This window comes from Hyperoodon ampullatus (assembly GCF_949752795.1).
Source record: "Hyperoodon ampullatus genome assembly, chromosome: 3".
Lineage (NCBI taxonomy): Eukaryota > Metazoa > Chordata > Mammalia > Artiodactyla > Ziphiidae > Hyperoodon > Hyperoodon ampullatus.
The window spans coordinates 88,624,393-88,639,052 of record NC_136916.1 but is presented as its reverse complement, the minus strand read 5'-3'; the positions used below and the strand labels follow the sequence as shown (position 1 = coordinate 88,639,052).

General features: G+C 37.1%; 2 protein-coding genes across 2 annotated transcripts in view; one reads left to right on the top strand and one right to left on the bottom strand.

Annotated features, from left to right (window-relative positions):
* The window catches only part of CEP152 (centrosomal protein 152), a gene marked incomplete at its 3' end in the record, with an annotated part of 97,779 nt that overhangs the window by 35,868 nt on the left and 47,251 nt on the right, over positions 1-14,660 (bottom strand). The window contains exons 13-15 of the mRNA XM_079699119.1: positions 6,816-7,011; positions 1,129-1,251; positions 395-504 (exon numbers count right to left, since the gene is read on the bottom strand). Coding sequence (XP_079555245.1) covers positions 395-504; positions 1,129-1,251; positions 6,816-7,011 — 429 coding nt within the window. The remainder of the gene's footprint in view (positions 1-394; positions 505-1,128; positions 1,252-6,815; positions 7,012-14,660) is intronic.
* Positions 11,277-12,330, top strand: LOC307050537 (receptor-binding cancer antigen expressed on SiSo cells-like; the record flags this gene model as incomplete). The annotated part of the gene is made up of 1 exon (XM_079700630.1): positions 11,277-12,330. The coding sequence occupies one exon, from the start codon at positions 11,277-11,279 to the stop codon at positions 11,916-11,918; it is 642 nt and encodes a 213-aa protein (XP_079556756.1). The 3' UTR covers positions 11,919-12,330.

Sequence of the window (14,660 nt, the reverse complement as noted above, 5' to 3'; positions counted from 1 at the left end):
AGTAACCAACTCACATGTAAGTTACGTTCCAAAAGTCTGTTTCCAAGTCCATGATTTCCTATTTAGAAGACATATTTCCTCCCACAGGTTTCTTCCTTATAAAAAATAGTTAAGCCATTAAGCTCCACTATTTCAATGAACTACAGTTTGGATGGCTCTGTAGGACTCAACTCATTACATAACGTTACATATTATGACATAACAGTATCTCTATGGAAAATGTGTTCCAAATTCTAATCTGAGAAACCAGGGATTCATCTTCTCCAATTTATGATTTCAATAGGGAGGGTTCACACCATCATTTCTCTCGAATCTTTTTTGGGGGGGCGTTATCAGGAGAGAGAAGGGAAAGAGAGCCCAGAAGACAGACATCAGGCCTCTGTCTAGACCTCACCTATCCACAGCTTCTTGTTTATCACGGTCAAAATCTTGTACCATTTGTCTCATTTGATTGCATAAGTCTTGATTCGTATTTCTCAGTTTTTCTTCAGTTTCTTTAAGCTCCTAAATACAAAAGAATAAAGTATTTAGAGGAAATACCCATCATCTTTATTGACTAATCTCATTTTCTGATATCGTCTGTGCTTTATCTCTTTCCCTATAACATTGTTTGACATAATATCATTTTCATAATTCCATAAAAGTCTCTTCATGCCTTGTAAGAGTATAGATTCATTTATTTGTCAAGTAGCTTTCTGATAGGAGTAAAGGTTAAAATTCTGTATTTATTTTGAAATGTATGAAAACATTCAACCAGAGAAGTATTGGTTAACTGATGCTTTATGATAAATCTTAGAATATGATAATCTTCCCAACCATATAAATAAGCACGGTTTTACTTTCTGGTCAAGGGCTGCCTAAGCAGGAAAGAATACCTCTATTAGCCATGCTATTAGAGAAATACTGAATTCCTAGAAAATTAGAGGAATTCCAGAAAACTGGAATTATACTAACTTACCTTCCGATGAAAATACTACCCCATGACCAGCAGTAAAAGGAAATAACTGGACTCCTTAATCACCTGCTAATGTATTTGTCCACTAACTCATATTGCCTCTGTATTTTTGAAAAGTCCTTTGAATGAGGTCATGAGAATTCTCACGAAATAGAGGAAAGTTTTTTAATTACCTGATTTCGTTGCTGTAAAACCTGAATTTCACTTTTAAGTCGCAGAATATCATCTTTGACAGTCATATCGGAAGAGTCAGGCCATACTTGATTAGTTGGTTTTTCTGAGGTATCTGTTTTAGTCTAAATGTTGAAAAGAAGTCAGAAATTTTTCAGGTTTATAAAAAATTTTAAGTACTAGTTTTGTAATAATTTCATACTTACAAAGAAATTGCAAAAACAGTACAAATAATTGCCATATACCTTTTATTACTGTCCCCCAATATAACCACAGTACAATTATCAAAACCAGGAAATTAACTAGGATGCAATACTATTACCCAATCCATAGACCTTATACAAAATGTTCCAGTTTTCCTCTAACATCCTTTTCCTGGTTCAGGATACAGTCTACAATTTCACATTGCCTGCAGTTGTCACGTCTCATTAGTCTCCTCCAATCTAGGACAGTTCTTCAGTCTTTGTCTTTCGAACCCATGACATTTCTGAAGAGTACCTATACTAATCATTTAGTTTTACTGATGTTACTTCGTTATTAAATTCACTTTATGCATTTTTGGCATGAATGCCACAGAAGTGATGTGTGTGTGTTTTTAGGAGACATATGACATCAATATGTCTCATCACTGGTGATGATCAGCTGATAAAGGTCGAAGGTTCTGTCTGCAGGCATTTCCATTGTAGTTACTGTTTTGCAGTTAATAGTAAGTATTAATATCTTATGGGGAGACATTTTGAGACTATGCAAACATTCTATTTCTCATCATACTCTCACCCACTAGGTTTAGCATCTATTCTATTTCTGTATTTAATCAGTGTTAACTCATACATTTTATTCAATAGGTACACAATGATGACGGACTTTGGTAAATAGTTTCCAGAAAGTTCATACAAATGTATCCTGTCAGGTAGTGCAAGAGTCTGTCCAGCTCTCTTTACCTCCAATGGCAGTGACTGTCTTTGAATGATTATTGTGTTTGATGGGGAAAAGGGTCTCCAACAATTTTTTCATTTGCATTTGTGGAACCTCTTACATGCCTTCATTGTTCATTTGTTTTTCATCTTTCCATATATATATAACTTTGCATTTTCCTCTTACCATCTAAGTGTTTTATCCATTTTTATAAGTTCCTTGTTCATTGAAGAGGTCAAAGATTTTTTTTTTTAATATCCACTCTATTTGACCTGTTGGTTTTATATTTACCTGAACTCTGAGCTCTCTACTTCAATGTTTAAAAAATATTCTGTACCAAGGTTCATTCTACTCATTGGGGGAAAGGGAGGTATATGTATCTCATTCCTACATGGGGTGACAGAACGCCAAGGCTTTGGCTCAGTCTTCCAGTTCAGTCTTCACTTCCTTCAGAGAAGGAAGCTGCACTTTCCCCAGTTCACCTGCCATCATTTCCTAGAAGCCACTGCTCCTGCCCCAGTCAGAAGAGAAAGGAGCTAAGAATACCCAACCTGTTAGCTTTGCTCCAGACTTGGGGGTATTAATGAGACTTTAAAGGATTTTACTGACTCATTAGAATGGCTTTCATTTTTTTTTTTAACTTAGCCTCTACTTTTTAAAGTTTACAGTATTCATTTGTGCTTCCTTCCCCACTGGTGAGTTTCTATTACTAAGAATGAAAGTAACATCATATTGATACACTGAAAAAACAATCTTCATGGCTAGCTATTACACTCAATTTTGACATATTTTCACACTGCAGGCACACAGGGACTTGGTACTTGCAGTACTTGTTAGCACAAAACTCTTACGAAGATCTTTCAAAAGAGGAGGACAATTTGAACGCTTCAATAAAACCTCTCTCCAAAGCTGGAATACTGAAGACATTATCTTCAAGAAAACAAGAAATGTAATATACCAGCTCTCATACTATCTTCCTAATTTCTATGTCTCAAAAAATTCTAGCTAGGACCCTTCTGAGTTGGGTACTGAACATTGCCTATCAAGTCCCTTGGAATCAGAGTATGGCTTTAACCACAGCTTGTGGTAAGGTAACGATCTCTATTAAGTATCAGACACAGAAAAGCCTCTGTGTTTTATTTCTTAAGCTTACAAAAAATTCAGTGTAGATGTGGTCCCTGACTGATAGTAAGCCAGTCTGGTTTTCCTAAGGCCTTTGCCACATTCTGCCTTAACGGCCCAGTTGTTCAACTGGAATGAACAGCATAGTATTTGATCCACCCCCAATCACTGTATAGTGCTATGTATGGGCAGACTCCTCACTTTCACCACATATTATCCTGGAAATGTCATAAAACAGCAGTACTATGAATAGTCACATGACATGAAAGCAAAAAAACGGACTCTCTGTAATAACTTTAAATTGTTTTATATAAGATGGATAGAAACAGATATAAAATGTACTATAAGGTATGTATAAAGCAATAAATACATCAATACCTTTAAAACATTTATGAAAGAATCATGCCAAATAAGATTACATAGTAAATATCTTCTTAACACATAGAAAGGCTTTAGGATTTTGATGGCCTAGTTCTCTTTAAAAAGGCATCCAGGGAAGTTTAAAGTAATGTGTTCTTTCTCTTAACAGCCCTGTAGCAAGCACAGAAGTTCAACATCATTTCATTAAGCTCGGGATTTGATGCTAGCTATGATCCTTCTTTCTAAAAATCGATATTGAGACACTGAATGATTTTCGCCTCATTAAAGATTTCAGAAAGACTGAGTTTATATAATATAAACTTCTAGCTTATTTGCTCCATCTTTTTACATACTTCTGCTCAAGGCCGAAATATCCCTTTCCACCTTCCCGCCTGGATTTATCCTTCAGGACAGAGGTCAAATGTTCCCTCCTCACAGACTTCACTAGGGCTACCTTACCACCTCATCCCCACGCCCAAGCCCAGTTAGTTATTCCTTCTCAATAGCACTTTGTAATTAGCATAATTCTTTTTTTTTTTTTTTTTTTTTTTTGCGGTACGCGGGCCTCCCACCGCTGTGGCCTCTCCCGTTGCGGAGCACAGGCTCCGGACGCACAGGCTCAGTGGCCATGGCTCACGGGCCCAGCTGCTCCGCGGCATGTGGGATCTTCCCGGACCGGGGCACGAACCCGTGTCCCCTGCGTCGGCAGGCGGACTCTCAACCACTGCGCCACCAGGGAAGCCCTAGCATAATTCTTATTACACAAAGTTATAACATGTCCATCTCCTTACAGATCAGTAGTACTGACTGTGGTAGCCATTAAGCACACACGATTGTTGGGTACTTGAAATGTGACTTGTCCAAATAGAAATGTGCGATAAGGAGAAAATATGTGCCAGATTTCAAGGACTTAGCACACGCATAAAATATATAAACCATCTCATTAATAATTTTATACTGATCACATATTGAGAAGATAATATTTTGTATATACTAGGTTAAATAAAATATATTATTAAAATCAATTTCACCTCTTTTAATGGGACTACTAGATATTTTAAGTTACATATGTGGCATCATTATATTTCCATTGGATAGTGAGGCTCTAGATTCTAAGTTCATTCATGGAATGGCCATTGTTTCTTCTTTTTTTGGGGGGCCATTGTTTCTTTCATCACTGAATCCCACAAGACCTTGCACAGAGTAGCTTAAAAAAAAAAAAAAAAAAAAAAAAAGCTTAAACGGAATGATTTGCTTTTCCTCCACATACACCCCCAACCCTGCTTTCTGACTTTACAGACTAAACAGAAAGCTCCATTAGGAAAGATGTGGGAAACAGGAGGCAAAGGCCAAGTTTGATGGTGGTCATTTGCTAATTAGATGACTGTGAACTTGAGTGCTTATTTCAAGACCACCTGTTGATTAAATTACTACTTCCTCTCCCTCTTCCCCATCTAGGAAGTGGGTCAATATGTGTAGTAATTCAGCAAATATCTACTGAGCAAACACGTAGAGGATTATCAAGACAATACTCCCAAGAGATTCCTATATAGTAAGGTGAAGCAGAACAGCCATAACCAGCAAGCGCTCAAGTCACACTTTAAGAAAAACCAAATGTAGACTGCTGAGAAATCACTATGGCAAAAGGCTAGCTGGGCAAAAAGAGTATTCAAAGATGAGATAGTTCCCTTCAATCCACTGATGAAACAGCCTATAGAGTAGGGAGGCAAAGGGAAAGGCTAAAAACAACACAAGGAATAGCCACCAGCAAATGCCACACATGTGAAAGTGTATCTGTACAGCAAATGCCACTAGTGATTTCAATATAGGACAAAGAAAGCACCAAGATACCTAAGCTAAGGTTCAGACTCAAAATCAGGTTCCTACTCTTAGCACACTCTCACCAAAATGCTTATTAAACTGATCAACTCTAATCTAATGCAAGTTTTCATTCCCATCCTTTATAAGAAACATATGGAAAAAGCTAAAACAGCTTGATTTAAAGATGTTAAATGTGCTGGGGGAAAGCACATTCTCCCATTTCTCATTTGGTTATTAACAATGAAATCAATGTGCTCATCAAATGTAGTTACTCAGAAGAAAGAACCAAACCGGGCAGGGCTTTCACAGTGAAAACACACTATTATTTCTGGAAAGCAAACTAGGCACGATTAAAATTCCATAATAATAAACACCAGAGAACATCTTGTACACTTTGCTTTAATAGGACTGTTTTAATGAATACAACTCCTAGTTTAAGGATCAGGAGATAAAACAGTACCAAAGTAGGAAGTAGAATATCATTTCCATCCAGGAGAAAAAGGAATACACTACCTACATTCATTTTTCACCTTCCCTTTCCTCTTTGTTTCTAGGTCTTTCATGTATTACTTTCTATTGGGAATAGAAATGAGTTGGGATTTAGAAATAAGGAAGGGTGAAAAAGGCAGCTGTTGAAGGAGGGCAACCCTAAAGATCTCTGACAGCACGATCTTGGAGAAATAACCTTGACCTATTCATTAGTCCAGTATTTTAGTTTCAATTTGCCCAAAGACTGACTCTCACCTCAGAAGGGTCACAAATTCCTCCAGCTTCATTTCCCTCATCTGTAAAACAAGGATGCTAACTGAAGGATATAAAGGTGGATTTCAAGGACTCTGACATACCTGATTCCATACCTTTCCCACCTGTAACACCATCACCATAGAATTAATTTTTTTTTAATATAGAATGACTATTATTTTAAGAACAGGGGCCAGAGAAATCTCAGACAAAATGCTAGAGGATTTCACTGTGGAGAATTTAACTAGATTTTAAAGCACTGTTGGTACAAGCCAATCTTGAGGAAATGCAGACACCTTGTTACATAGAATGCTTCCTTGGATTTGTGGTTAAGGAATTTTACCTAATTGGCATCTCATTTACTAGGTGCCAAGAGTAACCAGAAAGTATATTCCTTTAAGTGGCATTTCTTTCTTTAAACTTTACTTATAAAAAAGCAAATGGGGAATCTCCTGGCGGTCCGGTGGTTAGGACTCTGAGCTACCACTGCAGGGGTCGCAGGCTCGATCCCTGGTTGGGGAACTCAGATCCCACAGGCTGCGTGGCGTGACCAAAAATAAAATAAAAGTCATTTGTAAAATAAATAAATACATAAAACATTCTGCCTTAAAAAAAAAAAAAAAAAGTCAAATGAATCCCTGAAAGACAAAAGTTTAATTTAAATGTGAAAACTGTAAGCGTTTTCTTTATTAAGTCTTCAAAAATGGCATTTTAGCTTTATAAACTCTACCTCGATGCTTTTTTCATCCTTCTCCACTTGGAGACCTTCGATTTTCTTATGACAGTCTTTGAGATCATTTTGTAACTGAGACACCAGATGACGCTTCACGGAGTTGCTACCCAGCAAACGCTGCACCTCTGCTTTCAGCTTCAGAATGACCTCATCTTTGGAAAGCTCTTCAGCTGGGTCTTCCTGCTGTACAATGCTAATGGAAAAATTATCATATCTAAGGTTAAATCAAGTAACAAATCAAGCACGGCTATTCCTTAAAAGCAACTAGCTGCAGTGGTAACCATGTTTTGTAACCCATACAAGTATATACTGGTATTTCAAAAACAATTTTAAGTTTTGTCATACACAGGATGTTGCCTTTGACACATCCCCATATACAGAAATAAGTTCATTCACAGGAAGACCCTTCTTAAGCTTAGTCCTGCTGCCTCACTGAAAGTTCAACCATACGAACTTCAGTATGACATGCATTTTTATTTTTGGTAAATTGCATGCTATATATATATGTCCTTCATTACTCCAAGAGAAACAAAGTGAAAATAAAGGATGAAATGAAGAGTAAAACACTAGTCATCCTTTTTTTTTTTTTTTTTTTTTTTTTTGCGGTACGCGGGACCCTCACCGCTGTGGCCCCTCCCGCTGCGGAGCACGGGCTCCCGACGCGCAGGCTCAGCGGCCATGGCTCATGGGCCGAGTCGCTCCGCGGCATGTGGGAACTTCCCGGACCGGGGCACGAACCTGTGTCCCCTGCATCGGCAGGCGGACTCTCAACCACTGTGCCACCAGGGAAGCCCCGACACTAGTCATCCTAACCAACAATTCCTGTATCTCTTCTACTAAAACACAAGTCTAGGTGGATATCTGAGCAACTGAAAAGAAAAAATAACAAAAATAAATGCCATGCTAATTTAATCCCCACTTTAGTTTGTCAATACATTCAAAAATTGGCATGAATATTTCTGTTCCTCGCCATAATGGATTAAAAGGAACGGATTTATCTTCCTGTCTTAAAAAAACTAGAAAACCAAATAAAATATATGAAATGGTGGTGTTCAATCATTAGACAACAGGCAACACATGAGAGTGATCCCTGAAAAAAGGAAAACAAACAAGGTGAGCCCTATAATTGCTACAGCTTTCTGCCTGGAGAATTTCCAGCCTGTAGCACAGAAAGAAGAAACCCAGAGTCCAGCAATCTCACCGAGTTGCAGAATTCAGTATGGGGAAACCAAAATTGCTAGAATCTGAGGAGAGAAATACTGTGGGAGAGGTAGCTACACAGAAAGAGAGCTCTGGAGATCTGTGGATGCATGTGAGAAAATTACCTCAAGGCCAGGGGAAAAAACCACAGGAAAATGAACCATAGTGGAAAGACTTCCTAATTCACAGAGCATCAAATAGTGCCTTAGTAATAAGGGCAAATTAGCCCCAGATTAAAGGCTGCTCTAAATCTGATCTAACAAAGCCTACAAAGAAGTCTTGAAAGGATCAAATGAATTCCAGATAACTTAAGTGTGTCACAGAAAAAGGATAACAATATTCTTTAAAATACAATAAAGTCCGAAATCTAAAGCATAAAATTCAAAATGTTCAGCATCCAATCAAAATTTACAGAGCATACAAATAAAGCAGGAAAGAAAATACAAACCATAACCAGGAGAAACTGACCTGAATGACACAGGTAGTACAATTAAGTACATTCCATATGCTCAAGAAGGTAGAGAAAAAAACATGAAAACAATGAGGAGCGAAATAGTAGACTTTATGCCCCAGATTGGACTTACAGAGACAAAAAATTAAAACATCTGAAAAAATATACATACTGAATGAGATTAACAGCATATTTAATATGGCAGAAGTAAAGATCCGCAGACATAAAGACACAGCAAATTTAAACACACAGAGAAAGAAGACCAGAAGTACAGAGTATATTAATTTTTCTAACCTAACTATAGTTAAGTCCCAGAAGAAAAGTAGGGAGGAGACAGAACAAATATTTGAAAAAATAACAATTAAAATTTTTCTACTACCTGAAAATTAAAACCCCATAAAGCCTAGAAGCTCAATAAATCTCAAGCACAAAAAACATGAAGAAAACCACCATAAACTACATCAACATCACATTGCTAAAACCAATGATGAAGAGAGAGTGCAGGAAGATTCCTGGGGAGGAGAGGACCAGAGAAAGGAATACTGGATTCTGTGTATAAACAGCCTCAGTGTAAGCCCTGAACTATGCATGCATAGAACAGACCCTCAAGCCAGCAAAGACTTGGAAATTTAACTGAAATTTGAACCACACACGCAAGTCTCACACTAACTAACCCTTGAAAAGTGTATACACAGAACAGATTCAAACCAATGTGGCAAAGGCTTGGAAAAATGAACTAAGATTTGAAACACCCATACAAGTCTTTATACAACATAAAAATCACAATGTCTACTATACAATCTAAAATTACTCAACATAAAACTAACAAGGAAAGCCCAAATGCTGGAACTATCACAAAGAGTTTTAAAAATTTAAAGCAGCAAATATCTATGCTTTACGAGTAAAGGAAACATATTTGAAATGAACGAAAAGATAGGAATTCTCAACAGAGAAGTAAAAACTTTAGAAGAACCAAATGGAAATTTTATCATTGAAAAATACAATACCTAAAAGTTAAACAAAAAAACACCTCATTGGACAGGCTCAATAGAATAGAAATGACAGGGGAAAGAACGAGTGGACTTGAAAATAGTTCAACAGCAAACATCTAACATGAAAACAGAAAAAAAAAATGAACAGTGTCTCAGGGAACTGTGGGACAATACAAAAAGATTTAACATTATGTATAATTGGAGAATGAGAAGGAGAGGAGAAAGAGGAGGCAGAAAAAATATGTGAAGAAATAATGGTCAATATTTTCACAAACTTGGTAAAAGACATAACAAATTTACATTTTCAAGAAGCTCAGTGAACCCCAAATGAAATAAACTAAAAGAAAAACACACTTAGACACACTGTAATCAAACTGCTGAAAACTGAAAAAAAAAAAAAAGAAAAAAAATCTTCTTTGAAAACAGCAGGAGAAAAACTACATATTCCATACAGAAACAATGACTCAAATAACAATAGATTTCTCTTCAGAAACCAATGAGGCCAGAGACAGTGGAAGAGCATATCTTTAAAGCGCTGAAATAAAAGAACAGTTGACCCGGAATTCTATAATCAGCAAATATAAGGGCATTTTCATATAAGGAAACTAAGAATTTGTTGCCAACAGGCATGCTCTGGAAGAAATGTCAGAGGAGGTTCTTCAGCTAAAGGGAAATGATATCTACAGAAGGGATCTCTACACTGAAAACTACTAAACATTACTGAGAGAAACTGAACAAGGCCTAAATAGAGAAGTATAGCATGCATGTTCAGAAATTGGAAAACTCAATTTCTTTAATTCCCCCAGCTTTATCGAGATATAATTGACAAATAGCAATATCTTAAGATGTCAATTCTCCCAAAATTGATCTATAGATTCAACACATTTCAAATTAAAATTCCAGAGGACATTTTTTGTAGAAGTTGACAAGCTAACCATAAAATTTATTTTGAAATGCAAAGAACTTAGAATAGTTTCAATTTTGAAAACAACAAAGTTGAAGGATGTGTCCAACCCATTTCAAAACTATAAAGCTACAGTATCAAGACTGTTATCACCAAAAAGATCACTGGAACAGAATGGCAAATACAGAAATAGACCCACAAACATATGGTCAACTGATTATCGACAAAGATACCAAGGCAATTCAATTGGGAAAGAAAAGCTTTTTTGACAAATGGGATTAGATCAATTGGATACTGGAATGAAAAAAAAATAAACCTCAATCCTTCCCTCACACCATACTAAAAAATTAACTCATAATGGATCATAATGGAAATATAAGAGTTAAAACTATGGAATTTCTAAAAATCATAACAGAAAATTTTTGTAACACTGAGTTACAATACACAAAAACCATGAACTATAAATGAGACAATTGATAAATCTGAATTCATAAAAACTTAAATTTTTGCTCTTCAAAAGATACCATTAAGAAAATGAGGGGACTACTGAGAGCCGCCTTCGAGGGCTAAGGAGAGGCAGGAGGTGGGGCTGGGGGAGGGTTTCCCGACGACGGGGCGACTATGGCAGCTGCGCGGCGGCAGCGGCGGCTGAGACGGAGCGCGCGCCCGGCTTTGAATGAGCGGGGCTGGGACTAAACCGGCGGAGCGCAAGCTCGAGGAAGCGACCGGCAGCGCGCGTGCGCGCGCCTTGTGTGCGCGCGCAGCCCGCGGCAGCTCGGAGCCTCCGCCGGGCGGGCGGGGAGGGGGAGGGGCAGGTGAATCTTTTTCACTTGACACAGCCAAGCTGTCATTCCTGTTGATTTCCTAGAGATGTCATTTGTCCAAAAGCGCTGAGGGTTTTGATTCCCACCATGGCTATCACACAGTTTCAGTTATTTAAAGTTTGTACCTGCCTAGCAACAGTATTCTCATTCCTAAAGAGATTAATATGCAGATCTGGCAGAGGACGGAAATTAAGTGGAGACCAAATAACTTTGCCAACTACAGTTGATTATTCATCAGTTCCTAAGCAGACAGATGTTGAAGAGTGGACGTCCTGGGATGAAGATGCACCCACAAGTGTAAAGATTGAAGGAGGGAATGGGAATGTGGCAACACAGCAAAATGCTTTAGAACAACTGGAACCTGACTATTTTAAGGACATGACACCAACTATAAGGAAAACCCAGAAAATCATTATTAAGAAGAGAGAACCATTAAATTTTGGCATCCCAGATGGTAGCACAGGTTTCTCTAGTAGACTAGCAGCTACACAAGATATGCCTTTTATTCATCAATCTCCTGAATTAGGTGACTTGGATACCTGGCAGGAAAATACCAATGCATGGGAAGAAGAAGAAGATGCGGCCTGGCAAGCTGAAGAAGTTCTGAGGCAGCAGAAGATAGCAGACAGAGAAAAGAGAGCAGCAGAACAACAAAGGAAGAAAATGGAAAAGGAAGCACAGCGGCTAATGAAGAAGGAGCAAAACAAAATTGGTGTGAAACTTTCATAACAAAATGTCCTTCAGACGCATAGTGCCAGTGGGAGAAATGTGAGCTCCACAACCCAAGCAACATTTGTATGGAGCTAAGAGTAGTTTCAGAATACAAATACACTGCTTGATTTTGATGCATTCATCAGGCCATACAGGACACCAGGATTCTCTCAAAGTCCCTTGAACTCCTGGTGATTGAGACTCAAAGAACAAAAAAGACTTGTGAGACAATATTTTCTTCAACATGTTCCAACTGTAAGACAATTGTTTGCTGTAGAGAAATTATTACAAATGGAATATATCAGTACCTCTTCAAGCTAGTGTTTCTAGCTAATTAAATGGGTGTAAATTTTATGGTGGGAAAGAACTCTGCTGTCTATAATGCTTTCCTTCAATGTGCATAATGATAAAATAAATAATTTTAAATATTAAAAAAAAAAAAAAAAAGAAAATGATAAGATAAACTAGAGAGTGGAGGAAAATATTCACAACACATATCAGACAAAGGGCTTGTATCCTGAAATATATGAAGACCAAACAACATATACAAATGATAATTAAACACAACAAGAAAAAAGGAAAGCAAGACATATCAAAAGATGTTTAATTTTGTTAGCCATTAGGGAAATACAAGTTAAAACCACAATGAGATATCACTACACACAAACTAGAAGTGCTCAAATTTTAAAAGATTGGCTATCAAGATTTAACAATGGCACAGAACAACTGAAACTCTCAGACTTTGCTTCTGGGAATGCAAAATGGTACGACCACTTTGGAAAAGAACATTTATACTATTGCTATTTAAATAAAATAAATTAGAGGAACTCTAATGTAACCATAAAAAGAAAGCAATTTAGAGCATAAGTGGAAAGGAAGAGGTAAAACTATCTCCATTAGCAGATGATATATCTAAAAAACTTCTAATCTAGTGGAAAAACTATTACAAACAATAAGAGAATTAGAAGGCAACAGGTTATAACACACAATATAGAAGTAATATATACAAACAATACTCAGAGAAAATAATGGAAAAGAACATGCCATTCACTATTGCAAAATAAAATACCTAGGCATCAATTTAACAAGAATTGTGCAAAACCTAAATGTGAAAAACTTCAAAACACACTTGAAAGACAAAAATAGATTTAAGCAAATGAAAAGACATGTTATATTCTTAAGTAAATTCAACATCATAAAGATATCAATTCTCCCTGGGTTTATATACTTAAGATGATCCTAGTAAAAATATTATCAGGATTTTTTTCCTAGAACAGAACAAGTTAAATATAAAGTTCATTTGGAAGTGTAAATGAGCAAGAATAATCAGAAAAACCCTAAGAAGAACAGCAATTCCAGATAGATGGTAAAACTAAAGTATAAGGCAAAGCAATAAAGCTTTTAGAAGGCAGCATAAGAGAATAGCTTCATGATCCTGAAGTAAGGAAGGGTTTCTTAAAGGGACTATAAAAGCACTAACCATGAAGATGGATAAATTTGACTAAAGTTTAAAAACTTCCATTCGTCAAGAGATACATTAAAAGGTTAAAAAGGCAAGCCAGAGGGAAGAAAGAGAAGAAGTGAGTGAGAGGAGATATTTGCAACACACATAACATCAAAGAGCTCTTATCTAGAACAGTTTTCAACAAAAATGCCTATAAATCAACAGAACTCATGCACACACAAAAAATCATGTAAAAACTGAGAAGGGACATGAACAAGTCCTTCTTCACACACACACACACACACACACACACACACACACCACACCACACCCAAGCCACCAATAAACACAATAGGCATATTTTTAATGGAGTGCAATCTCATTAATAATCTGGGAGAATGCAAATAAAGACCACAATAAAATATCACTACACATTAAGTGGCTAAAACTAAAAGACTGACAATAACAAGTAACAGCAAGAAGACAGAGCAATTAAAACTTTCATACACTTCTGGTGGGGATGTAAACTGGCACAACTACTTTATTTTATTATTTTTTTTTTTTGCGGTACGCGGGCCTCTCACTGTTGTGGCCTCTCCCGTTGTGGAGCACAGGCTCCAGACGCGCAGGCTCAGCGGCCATGGCTCACGGGCCTAGCCACTCCACGGCATGTGGGATCTTCCCGGACCGGGGCACGAACCCGTGTCCCCTGCATCGGCAGGCGGACTCTCAACCACTGCGCCACCAGGGAAGCCCGGCACAACTACTTTAGAAAACAGCTTGGCATTACCTATTAAAGTTGAAACACAAGTACTACAAGCAATTTCACTTCATATTATATACCCAACAGAAATGTATGCACATTGTACCAGGAAATAACATTAAGACTCTATGGACAGTAGGATGGAAAATAAACTGTGGAATATTCATACAAATAAAGTTACACACACACACATATATTTACATATATAAATGAATGAGCTACAGCTACATGCTACAACATAAGTTTCACAAACAAAATTTTGGTGAAAAAAATCTAAAGAACCTATATCTATGAAAAACTAACAGCCAGAATTCACATGCTTAATGGAGAATGATTGAATACTTCCCTGTAAAATCAGGAGCAAGACAAGGATGTCTGCTCTTGCCACTTCTATTCAACACTGTACTAGAGATTCTAGCTAGAGCAATTAGTCAAGAAAAAGAAGTGAAACGTATCCAAATTGGAAAGAAGTAAAACTATCTCTATTTTCAGATGACATGATCTTGAATATAAAAGATCCTAAGGAATCCACTAAAAAACTATTTGAACTAAT